Below are 13,526 nucleotides of genomic sequence, written 5' to 3'. Positions count from 1 at the left end.
AGGCTGTAAGGACTGATTCTCCTGATAAAACAAAGCTCACCCTGCAATAAAGCCATAAAATGCACCCTGGACAGGAGATAGCAAAGACAGAGCACAGGACATAGCCCTGACCAAACTTATCTCCTTGTCTCCTTGTTTGACTTCAACTCATCCCCCCTCTCCCTCCTCAAGTCACTGAAAGTTCATGAAGAATGTCTATATATATCACATATGGTGTATCTTGTGAATATGTTGTTTTTTCCTTTTCATGTTTGGTATCATTTTAAGTGTCTCAGTGCGATTGGTAAAATGGTCTTAATTTCAGTGCAGTCATTGGTTTAATGAGAAAGGTTGAGAACTTAGGAGAATCCTGTTTCTCCTCTCTGGGGGATATCTCTTTAAGATATCTCAAGAAACCAGGTGCTCCCCCCTGGGGTAAATGGATTGGCCCAAACTAAACCATATTTGTATAACCCCTTTTGTTCTGGTCTGGGTATTTAAAGGGGTCATATAATGGTACATGCACTTTTACAAGTTGATTGCACTGAAATGTCTGTTGGCAGTGCCTGTACACAACCATCCTATCATGATTAAAATCCATCCAGTGGTTTTGTTTTAATCTCCTTATATGTTTGACCATCTATGAAATCAAGCCGTTCGATATTGTGACGTCATAAGATCGTATGCCCCTCCCGCTATTGTGATTGACAGCCGTGCTTCAACACAAGACCCGCCCTGAGCAAGCTGTGACAGCCGTCGTCATAGTAGTCCGCCATTGTTGATATGCTGGAGTAGAATGGCGTCTACGCGATTGTGGTGTTCTGTTCTTAGATGTAATAAGGAACACAGCAGTCATTTGGATGTTCCTAAATCTGAGCCGTTATAGATGCAGTGGCTGAGTTTTGTTTTTGAAGCGATATGCCCAAAGGATTGACACGGGGATTCCCTCACGAGGATTCCCCACGATCGTCCATGCTTTCATGTTTACGCGAATCATTTCACACCAGACAGCTTTACAAACGAGAAAAAACGGATCGGTACCAACGTGTTACTGCTGAACCTCCAGAAGATGTGAGTGTAATGTTTTATTAACCTTTATATTAGTATTTATATTAATCTTTGCGAAATTTGCAAACCTTGCTGCAGGCTTCACGATGAATGCGTCTAAGGTTTACACTCAGGGTACATTACAGCATGTTTTCTATGTACGACGTTCTCAATATAATTCATAATCCCACGTTTATAATGAACAACGCGTGGTTATTGTGTTACAAACGGTGTACGCACAGAACAGAGGGGCGGGGTGAGCAAAGCTCATTATCATTTAAAGACACATGCACTGAAACGGCGTGCTGAAAACAGAGCTGTTTTTGACCAGGTAAAATGAGTGTTTTCTTACAATACTAATGAGAATTTTTAATTAAAGTATATTACAAACTTTTAATTTAGACCCTAAAGAATCATATTAGCTTGTACAAAAATGGCATTATATGACCCCTTTAAGGCGAGGGGACAGAGCAGTCTTAGGACCCTTTACCAGGATCCCCCATACAGCGCTATTTCAGTGTTTTCCCATTGGAAAACACACACACACACACACACACACACACACACACACACACACACACACACACACACACACACACACACACACACACACCACTGTGTGTCTTTGTCAGGAAAACATTACTTACTTTTAGAGTCATCTTTGAGTAAATGATGTCATGTATTTTTCTGAATTGGATTTTAATAATTTACTTGTGTAATTGGCATGATACATTTATACCTGACAAATAAATGTTACATCTTGATTTATTCTGAAGTTTCAGAAATCATTCATTTTAGTAGATTAAAAGTGTAGTCTGGTGTTTCCGCAAATCTTTGTCCAGGATAGATCAAACTGAAGGCACTTTGAATGGAGCATGGGGCACATCTTAGGAAGACCTTCTGATTTCTGACTATTCTCTGACTTAGCATGTTGTACGCTGCAAATATTATAATAAATTACACCTATGGGTCTGCAGTGAGCGGCTGCATAGGGTAAAATAATTGCACTGCACCCTCTGACTATTTCAGGACTGGCTAGTTTGTGATCGTGAGCGCACATTCGCGACGTGACGTCTCAACGTGACACTAGGTCCGTAATGAACGAATATTTAAAATTATGAGATGCCCAGAATAATCAAAGATCTAAATTAATTCATAATCAATATTTATGATTATTTTCTAATCAGAAACACAATCAAAATTTTTTCTGTATTTTAAAAAGAATTTTGGATTTACTGTAAATCCCTCTGGTCCTCTTCGTTTAGGGGTCACACTTGGCTACTTCGTGGTCAAAAGTGACTGAAGCCTTAAAATGTAACTTTTTTTTTTTTTTCAGGAAAACCAATGTAATATATTTTTGTTCAATAATATTTTTTGATTATTATTTAGAATTTTGAAAGGTTTCTATGCAATAATTATTAATTTTTTATGAGCATTTTTTCCATTAGAATACTTGATATATATATGGAATATAGAATATATATTGATATACTTGAGATATATATATATATTTTTTTTTTATAAATGCAACATTTCACATTAAAATAGAGTGCAGGTCTTTAAAATCCATTTTTTGAAGTGAGAAAAGCGTCATCCAGTGCCGTTAAAAATAAAACGTGTGTAATGTCGTGTAACCGCCTGTAGGCTGTACTGTAGCTCCCTATATAAATACATAGAGAGGCTTTTTGATTCGTATTGTTATTTTTAGACATGATTTCTCCATTTTATTATTATTTTTTAATTATTATTATTTTTTATTTAGATATACATTTAGACATTCTAAAAGACTACTTTTTGTCAAGGTTTAGATATTTCTGTTAGATAAGTATCAGGTTTTGCATTATGATTACAATCAAACAATAACATTTGGTTAGAAAAGGAACACAATGCAAGCATTTTTGTTAATCAGTATTTGATAATTAAAAAATTTAACAAAATAAGGGATGGATAGTGATAATTCAAAACAGTTTATACAGACATTTTGCAATTAATTGGTATTTTATTCAGTTTAATTCTATAAATGGTAATAAAACTTCAGAAGGGAACAGCAATTATGATCTAAGCAAAAACATAAAATAACATAACAGCAAACAATCATTATCAAACTGTAGGTTAAAAAACAGGAATACAAATTTAATAATAATAATAAATATTATTTTAACTATGTACATACAAACTAATTATTTTATGTATTGTTGCATATGCAACAGATATCAGGAACACCTATTAGGCTAAAAGAAGAGCAAACACAATCATTGTGTGTGTGTGTGTGTGTGTGTGTGTGTGTGTGTGTGTGTGTGTGTGTGTGTGTGTGTGTGTGTGTGTGTGTGTGTGTGTGTGTGTGTGTGTGTGTGTGTGTGTGTGTGTGTGTGTATTTGAGCGAGAGAGAGTCTCTTTTGTATTTTTTTCATTTATTGATTTTATTTAGCATATTCTCAAAATTTGCGGTTGCAGTCTTACCAGTTCATTTCTGTGTGTGTGTGTGTGTGTGTGTGTGGGTGGGTGTCTTATTTGCACTCTTGATGTTTTAGAGTGTCACTCTTTCATTGCTGTGCACTTTTTTCTGCACAGTGGCTGATTTGTAGTTTGTACCACCAAAAGTTTCTCTGAGTTTTCGTATTTTTTCGTATTTCCTTTCATTTCCTGTCGGTCATTTTTGACTGCGAAGGAGCCAAGTGTGACACTTTTTTACAACCCTTAAACATATCCAAATCATGTCCATGATTTTTGTGTGTGTTCACATAGCTAATACATCAAACGTCACCAAGTGTCATCCCATTCAGATGAAGCAAAAAAAAAATCGTAATTTTTGACCGAAGAGGATCAGAGAATGTCAACATTGAAAAGTGGAAGATGAATCAATTTATTAAAGAAATGTAAATTATTATAAACCTTTTTGTCCCTGACATTATTATTTTTTCTATTTCTTTTTCCTTTTTTATATTGTGCTCTGTTCATTTATTATAGTTTTGTTTTGCCTTATTGTAATGATATTTACTGCAATACAAAACTTTACTTCCGCATTCCTCGATTCCTATGGAAGTCTATGGCTGTTCAAAAACCCTGTTGTTTTAATTTAACATTTATACTTTGTGTATTTGTGTAATGTTTTGCCTTGTTTGTGATGTGGAGTAATTTATATACAAATATGTAATATATATATATGCTGGGGAGGACATTTATGTTTTAGGATTAGCATGTTTAATCAAGCATCGGCTCACCTGTGATGTTCACTGATTTAACTGAATATTTATTTAATGTGCATTTGGACTGAAGTAAGTATCACTTGTAATTTATCGTTTAACTGCGTGTCTATGATTCACACATAAAAAAACAAGCTAGGGTTTAACGAGCAAAGTTGGTGATCATTGAGTAAAAAAGTTAAAAACTATTACATAGGCTAACTAATAAAGAATATATTTACCAAGGACAAAATATGTGTTTATCAGAGAGTTCATCTTACCCCAGTGTCTCCAGTTTACAGTGAGGATCCTCCAGTACAGCAGAGAGCAGATGAACTGAATCTCCTAGTTTATTCCCAGACAGATCCAGATCTCTCAGGTGTGAGGGGTTTGATCTCAGAGCTGAAGCCAGAGCAGAACAACCTTCATCTGTGACTCCACAATAATACAACCTGTAGAGAACAATGACACACTCTTCACTCTCTCAGTTCAGATCAGATCAGTTTAACACAAGGGTCCGCAGCCGTACTGCAGGGGGCCGTCAATTAATGCTTGATCACAAATAATTTTTTGTTAAAAAATTAAAACATGGGTAAAAAACATCACAAAGTCAAATTTAAATATAAGCACTGTCACATGAATGCAAGATCACCCTCAAACAACCTTCATCTGTGACTCCACAATATTTCAACCTGTAGAGAACAATGACGCTGTGTAAACTGTGTGTAAAATGACCAATTTATTAAAGATTGCAGTGTGTGATGTGATTTGAGTGTAGTGACAAGCAAAGCCACTATATTCTACACTGCTTTATAAAGGATGCCGGTTTTCCATGTGCTTGAGGAGAAACTGAGGGACAAATACCATGCAGTGCTGTAACTATGGAGTGATAAAGAGAGAACATTAATAACACCTGAAGTGTAACTTTATCAATTAAATGTACTATATTTTAGTGTAATAATATTAATTTCATATTTTGAAGATATTTTTGTTTCTAAATATTTGTCCAATAATTATGATCCATTAATGGCCATTTAAAATAATATTTTTTCTAATATGTTTATTACTTATATTACAATTAGATTTCATGCTTAGCATTTAGCATGCTAATATATGCTATTGCTAATTAATAGTTTCGTAGCAATCTAATACAATCTTACAATTCAGTCATGTGACACAAATATAAGAAATTGAATGAATTAATCCAGTTAGGGAACCATATTTAAATCACTTTAAAACTTCTTAATTGGGTTACTTGGAAATTACTTGATTCCATAATGTTGACAATTTTGTGAACAAATGATCTTTGTTGAACGTAATTGGTTCATGTGGAACTGATGTGCATGATTAAATCATTTAAATCCAACACACTTTTTCACTGCATTGTTTTCTGTGTAAGGCCCTGTCCACACTACTGCGTTTTCGTTTAGAAACGGAGAATTAAAACAAATACGATCTCCGTCCACACCAGCGTTTTAGCTGCGTATTAGAATTGATCTCCGTCCACACCAGCGTTTTAGCTGCTGTTGTGGCAATTTTTCATTAAACAATCATCAACTGCGTAAGAGACACTCTGAAATTCAAATGATCATTAAAAAAGTATTTTATTCTTGCAAGAAGGCCCAGTTGCCACACAGAAGTCATTAGTACAGTCTGTGGAACAAGTGCGACGAAGGGAGGGAGGGCAGAGGAGCCTTTATATCTTTTCCAAGGTCTCTTACAGGCCGGCTCTTATCTATAGAAGGGAAGGTTTCTCTGCTAGTGACCTAATCCTGCTGAGTTTATTCCTACAAACTCAGAAGTCCCAAATGGGACCACCTCTGATCCCAAGGGGTCAGAGGTTCCCTTTTCAGCTGTCTCCCCCTTTGTCTCACAGTGTTCACATTAATCATTATATTGAAAAATCAGGAGCACACCTAGAGTGTGAAAATTAAAATTCCCATTACACTGCGTATTAGAATTGATCTCCGTCCACATTAAAACGACTGAAAACGCGGATCACGTGACCATTCACCAACACTGGGCATGCGCGAGCCAGTGTAAACACAACTTCATTGATACAATTATCCCACCATGCGCTGGTTCTTCCCGGGTTAACCCAAAACCGACGCTCCATGTACACGGTCGATACCGGGAATTGTCAAACGTAAACTATTTTATCAGGAATTGTCACATTGTCACTATTTTACCGGGAATTGTCACAGATCGCTCGAATAATAGCTTGCCTCCGGCGCATGTAGGCAGTTAGCATTGTAAAATGCAGAATTTACTTGCACAACAGCTGCTAGAAAAGATATAGCCTACGCCATGACTGATGACACCCAATCATAGATCCGAGCGTGAGCCTCTACTACGTCATCGTTTCTAAAGTCCTCCGTTTTGACCCGTCCAGACCAGAGCATGTGAGCGGAGTGGAGCGGTGAGAATCTCCGCTCATCGCTCACTGAACTGTTCACCCCTCCGCTCCCCCGCTCAAAGCTACATCAGGCCGCTCCGCTCATTTTCGCTCAGCGCTCAACGCAGTTTGCTTCGCGCTCCACTCAAATCACCCCCCGCTCGCTCCAAAAAAGGAAAAAAAATCTACATGTATATCACTTGTAGCGGTCCCCAACCTTTTTTGCGCCACGGACCGGTTTAAAATCAGACAATATCAGACACGGACCGGCCTTCAAGGTGTGTGGCGGATAAATACAACAAAAATGATTAAAATGATACGACTGGCATAAAAACTGGGGTATTTTTTTAAATAGCCTATAATAATAAACGTGAATCCAATGTGTAGGCCTACTCGCAACTTTATTAACAGCGTCCTCTAACATCGCGCAGGCAAATGAGAAAGTCTGAAAACAAACAAAATGCCCCCAAAAGAAAAAAAATCTCTATGTTTTCAGTGCTGATGCGTTCACGTAACATGTAAGGGCACCTAAAAGCTGTCACAACGAACCGGCAAAATGATTATGAATATGTAAAATATAGCAGAAGACATTTTAATTTTTTTTATGTCTGTCGGCTGGAAAGATGCTGACTCGTGATCTTCGCAGTAGTGAACGCGCCTGAGAGAAATGCACATTTCATACGGGAGAGCAGTCTGTTTTCTTTCGTTTTGAATTGTCCTGTTTAAAAGTAGACATTTCAAGCTTTATATATATGTCTCAGGTGTGTGAGGCAAGTAGGCTATACGCTGAGTTTCGGTTCATTCATGAGACAAACTCCAGGTTCACGCCGGCGCCTTCGTATCGTGGTTATCTATTTTCTAATATATTTACTTCTTATTAAATCCAGACAATGGTTGATGAAACCTTGATTAAAATTAAGATACAATTAATACAAAACGAAATTAATTTTAAAGACAGGCTTTGTGCTTTCTGTTTGAGGTCTGAGTGAAAGTTTTAAAGCAGTCTTAGTGCCGCTTTCAGAGCGCTCACGTCCGTAACGGAGAACTGTCCCGTCCATAATTTTTTTTTTTTTTTTTGTATACATTTCTAAATAAATGTGACTTATAGTCCAGTGCGAGGCTAGGCCTATGTTTTTTCTTCTTCATGGCGCATTTTTTGACTGATGCGCCTTATAGGCTACTCCGGAGCGACTTATATTGATAGGCTACACCTGTATGAATTCTCATTTTACTTTTTGAACTCCATTATTGAGCCGAGTTTTGCCTGAAAATAGTCTACTGTTGATGACTGTGCAAGACAAATGGATTCAGGGTCAGGCTTGACTGAGCATGCTTAAGACTCGTGGTGTGAGCGGAGCGGAGCGAAATTGGAGCGGGAAATGCGACGCTCCGTCCTTTTGAAATTGCCGCTCTGCGCTCTGTCCAAGATCCGCCCGCTCGCGCTCCCCGCTCGCTCCCGCTCCACTCCGCTCACATGCTCTGGTCCAGACTAAAACGCCCTCCGGAGATTCAAAACGAAAAACGAGTCGGCAGCGTTTCTAAACTTCTCCGTTTTGGGTCTCCGTTTTTGCCATTTTAGTGTGGACGGGAGGTGCAAACGTAGCAAAAGGTCTCCGTTTTTAAACGAAAACGCAGTAGTGTGGACGGGGCCTAAGGCTGTAAGGACTGATTCTCCTGATAAAACAAAGCTCACCCTGCAATAAAGCCATAAAATGCACCCTGGACAGGAGATAGCAAAGACAGAGCACAGGACATAGCCCTGACCAAACTTATCTCCTTGTCTCCTTGTTTGACTTCAACTCATCCCCCCTCTCCCTCCTCAAGTCACTGAAAGTTCATGAAGAATGTCTATATATATCACATATGGTGTATCTTGTGAATATGTTGTTTTTTCCTTTTCATGTTTGGTATCATTTTAAGTGTCTCAGTGCGATTGGTAAAATGGTCTTAATTTCAGTGCAGTCATTGGTTTAATGAGAAAGGTTGAGAACTTAGGAGAATCCTGTTTCTCCTCTCTGGGGGATATCTCTTTAAGATATCTCAAGAAACCAGGTGCTCCCCCCTGGGGTAAATGGATTGGCCCAAACTAAACCATATTTGTATAACCCCTTTTGTTCTGGTCTGGGTATTTAAGGCGAGGGGACAGAGCAGTCTTAGGACCCTTTACCAGGATCCCCCATACAGCGCTGTTTCAGTGTTTTCCCATTGGAAAACACACACACACACACACACACACACACACACACCACTGTGTGTCTTTGTCAGGAAAACACTACTTACTTTTAGAGTCATCTTTGAGTAAATGATGTCATGTATTTTTCTGAATTGGATTTTAATCATTTACTTGTGTAATTGGCATGATACATTTATACCTGACAAATAAATGTTACATCTTGATTTATTCTGAAGTTTCAGAAATCATTCATTTTAGTAGATTAAAGTGTAGTCTGGTGTTTCCGCAAATCTTTGTCCAGGATAGATCAAACTGAAGGCACTTTGAATGGAGCATGGGGCACATCTTAGGAAGACCTTCTGATTTCTGACTATTCTCTGACTTAGCATGTTGTACGCTGCAAATATTATAATAAATTACACCTATGGGTCTGCAGTGAGCGGCTGCATAGGGTAAAATAATTGCACTGCACCCTCTGACTATTTCAGGACTGGCTAGTTTGTGATCGTGAGCGCACATTCGCGACGTGACGTCTCAACGTGACACTAGGTCCGTAATGAACGAATATTTGAAATTATGAGATGCCCAGAATAATCAAAGATCTAAATTCATTCATAATCAATATTTATGATTATTTTCTAATCAGAAACACAATCAAAAAATTTTCTGTATTTTAAAAAGAATTTTGGATTTACTGTAAATCCCTCTGGTCCTCTTCGTTTAGGGGTCACACTTGGCTCCTTCGTGGTCAAAAGTGACCGAAGCCTTAAAATGTAACTTTTTTTTTTTTCAGGAAAACCAATGTAATATATTTTTGTTCAATAATATTTTTGGATTATTATTTAGAATTTTGAAAGGTTTCTATGCAATAATTATTAATTTTTTATGAGCATTTTTTCCATTAGAATACTTGATATATATATGGAATATAGAATATATAGTGATATACTTGATATATATATATATATATATATTTTTTTTTTTTTTATGTGAAATGTTGCATTTATAAAAAAAAAAAAAGAGTGCAGGTCTTTAAAATCCATTTTCTGAAGTGAGAAAAGCGTCATCCAGTGCCGTTAAAAATAAAAACGTGTGTAATGTCGTGTAACCGCCTGTAGGCTGTACTGTAGCTCCCTATATAAATACATAGAGAGGCTTTTTGATTCGTATTGTTATTTTTAGACATGATTTCTCCATTTTATTATTATTTTTTAATTATTATTATTTTTTATTTAGATATACATTTAGACATTCTAAAAGACTACTTTCTGTCAAGGTTTAGATATTTTTGTTAGATAAGTATCAGGTTTTGCATTATGATTACAATCAAACAATAACATTTGGTTAGAAAAGGAACACAATGCAAGCATTTTTGTTAATCAGTATTTGATCATTAAAAAAATTTAACAAAATAAGGGATGGATAGTGATAATTCAAAACAGTTTATACAGACATTTTGCAATTAATTGGTATTTTATTCAGTTTAATTCTATAAATGGTACTAAAACTTCAGAAGGGAACAACAATTATGATCTAAGCAAAAACATAAAATAACATAACAGCAAACAATCATTATCAAACTGTAGGTTAAAAAACAGGAATACAAATTTAATAATAATAATAAATATTATTTTAACTATGTACATACAAACTAATTATTTTATGTATTGTTGCATATTTTCTGGTTTCTGATCCAAGATGGCGGCGCGAGTACATCGCGAGGCTCGCGGTCTCTCCAGATTCTGTAATTTAGCAGTATTTTTCTTGCTCATTTCGGGTCTGTTCGTCCAGAACAGTTGTGCCTTAACATCGTACACCCAAGGTGAGCTTTTGGATATTGGTTTGCGAATTTCCGACAGTTTTATGGACAACCTTCGACTCCTTCCTGAGATCGCCAGATCACCCGAGGCTATGCACTCTGCCCGGCCGGGCGGAAGTGCTCGCAGGCGCCGGCGAGATCGTAAACAAAGGCGGGGGAAGCGCGGAGGACTAAGAGCTAAGCTAAAGCTAACACCACACCGGCTCTCTTTACCCAGCATTTTCCTTGCCAATGTACGGTCGCTGTTGAACAAAATGGAGGAGATTCGACTCAACATCACATACAGCAAGAGACTTTTGAACTGTAATGTTCTAATTTTCACGGAAACATGGTTAAACAGCGGAATACCGGACAATGCTATTGAGCTAGCGGGACGCCATACATTCCGGGCGGATAGAACATTAGATGGCTCCGGTAAGACCAGAGGTGGTGGATTGTGCATTTACATTAACAAAGCTTGGTGCACAAACTCTGCTATTGTTGGGAGACATTGTTCAGCTAACCTTGAGTTTCTCATGGTTAAATGTAGACCGTTTTATCTACCGCGGGAGTTCACTTCCACTATTATAACTGCAGCCTATATTCCCCCGGATGCTGATGCCAAGTTTGCTATGAAAGAACTTCACGCAGCCATCAGTAAACAACAGACCGTTCACCCGGAAGCTGCGTTTATTGTTGCGGGTGATTTTAATCATTCAAACTTAAAGTCAGTGCTACCGAAATTTCACCAGCATGTTTCCTGTCACACCAGAGGAAACAAAACCTTAGACCATGTTTACACAAACATGGCTGAAGCTTACGTCGCGACACCCCTCCCCCACTTGGGACAGTCAGATCACCTTTCTTTGTTCCTCACCCCCAAATATGCACCTCTGATCAATCGCGTGAAGCCATCAGTGAAGACCATCAAGGTGTGGCCTGCGGGGGCAGATTTCTCACTCCAGGAAAGGTTTCTACACACAGACTGGAGTATGTTTGCTTCTCAAGCCACCAGTGGCTCTCACACGGACATTGACTGCTACACCTCCTCTGTACTGGATTATATTAATACCACCATTGACAGTGTTACAACCCAGAAGCAGATCACCACATACCCAAATCAGAAGCCATGGATGAACAGGGAAGTGCGACTCCTATTGAAGACACGCAATACTGCCTTCAGATCAGGAGATGCACAAGCCTATAGCACATCCAGAGCAAATCTGAAAAGGGGCATCAAAGAGGCCAAGCACTGCTACAAGCTTAAGATAGAGGGACACTTTTCCAACGCTGACCCTCGGCGCATGTGGCAGGGCATTCAGGCCATCAGTGACTACAAACCCTCTCACTCCACCCCCGCAGCCACTGATGTCAACTTCCTGAACGAGCTAAATGACTTTTATGCTCGCTTTGAAAGAGACAACAGAGAAACTGCCACCAAGCTCAAATCCTCAGCTGACCACCCACCGATCACACTCTCCTCCACAGATGTCTGCAATGCACTGAGCAGGATCAGCGCGCACAAGGCTGCTGGACCAGACAACATCCCTGGACGCGTACTCAGGGCATGTGCGGAGCAGCTCGCTGGGGTTTTTACAGACATTTTCAACCTGTCTCTTGCCCAAGCAGCTGTACCAACATGCTTTAAATGCACTTCCATTGTGCCAGTGCCAAAACACTCCAGCCCGAAGTGCCTTAATGACTACCGCCCTGTAGCACTCACACCCATCGTAATGAAGTGCTTTGAGCGGCTGGTCCTGGCACACCTAAAAGACTCTCTACCATCCACATTGGACTCACACCAGTTTGCCTACCGTAGCAATAGGAGCACAGAGGATGCAGTCTCCATGGCACTGCACTCTGTGCTCACACATCTGGACAATAAGAACACTTATGCACGCATGCTGTTTGTTGACTTCAGCTCAGCATTCAACACTGTCATCCCAACTAAGTTAATAGCCAAACTTGGAGACCTGGGCTTCAACACCTCCATGTGCAACTGGATTTTGGACTTCTTGACCAACAGACCCCAGAATGTTCGATCAGGCTCCAACTGCTCCACATCCATCACACTCAACACTGGTGTACCACAGGGCTGTGTGCTAAGCCCGTTCCTCTACTCCCTCTTCACCTCCGACTGCAAGCCTGTGTACGGATCTAATTCCATCGTCAAGTTTGCGGACGACACTACGGTGATTGGTCTCATCAGCAACAACGATGAGACTGCCTATAGGGAGGAGATCAAGCACCTGGCCACATGGTGCACCGAAAATAACCAGCTCCTCAACACCACCAAAACGAAGGAGCTCATCGTGGACTTCAGGAAAGTGTCAAGAGGCACACACGACACCATCCACATCAATGGAATGGCTGTTGAGCGTGTCTCCAGTTTCAAGTTCCTGGGGATCCACATCTCGGCGGACATGACCTGGACAACCAACACCTCCAGCCTGGTCAAGAAGGCTCACCAGCGCCTTTTCTTCCTGAGGACACTGAGGAAGAATCAGCTTTCCTCCACTATCCTGGTGAACTTCTATCGCTGTGCAATAGAAAGCATCCTGACCAACTGTGCTACAGTGTGGTATGGGAGCTGTTCTGTTGCAGAGCGCAAGGCACTGCAGCGGGTGGTGAAAACCGCCCAGCGCATCACTGGGACTCCACTACCTGCCATCGAGCACATCCAGAGGAAACGCTGTCTGCATCGAGCTCGCAGCATCCTTAAGGACTCCTCTCACCCAGCCCACAGACTGTTTTCTCTCCTGCCCTCCGGCAGGCGTTTCAGGTGCCTCCGGACCAGGACCAGCAGACTAAAGAACAGTTTTTTCCCCAGAGCTGTCTCTTTATTAAACTCTAACCCTCATTGATCCCACTCCCCTCATATACTGATTGACTCTCCTCTCCCTCCTCACACCTGCCTCCATTTTGTTATTGCAATACTATAATGTTCATTTG

General features: G+C 39.6%; 1 protein-coding gene across 1 annotated transcript in view; it reads right to left on the bottom strand.

Annotated features, from left to right (window-relative positions):
- Positions 1 to 13,526, bottom strand: part of LOC311283897 (NACHT, LRR and PYD domains-containing protein 3-like) — a 158,269-nt gene that overhangs the window by 8,850 nt on the left and 135,893 nt on the right. The window contains exon 16 of the mRNA XM_084398657.1: positions 4,490 to 4,660. Within this exon, the coding sequence (XP_084254783.1) occupies positions 4,490 to 4,660 (171 nt within the window). The remainder of the gene's footprint in view (positions 1 to 4,489; positions 4,661 to 13,526) is intronic.

Source organism: Rutilus rutilus (assembly GCF_951802725.1).
Source record: "Rutilus rutilus genome assembly, chromosome: 24".
Taxonomy (NCBI): Eukaryota; Metazoa; Chordata; class Actinopteri; order Cypriniformes; family Leuciscidae; genus Rutilus; species Rutilus rutilus.
This window is presented reverse-complemented; position numbering and strand designations above follow the sequence as displayed.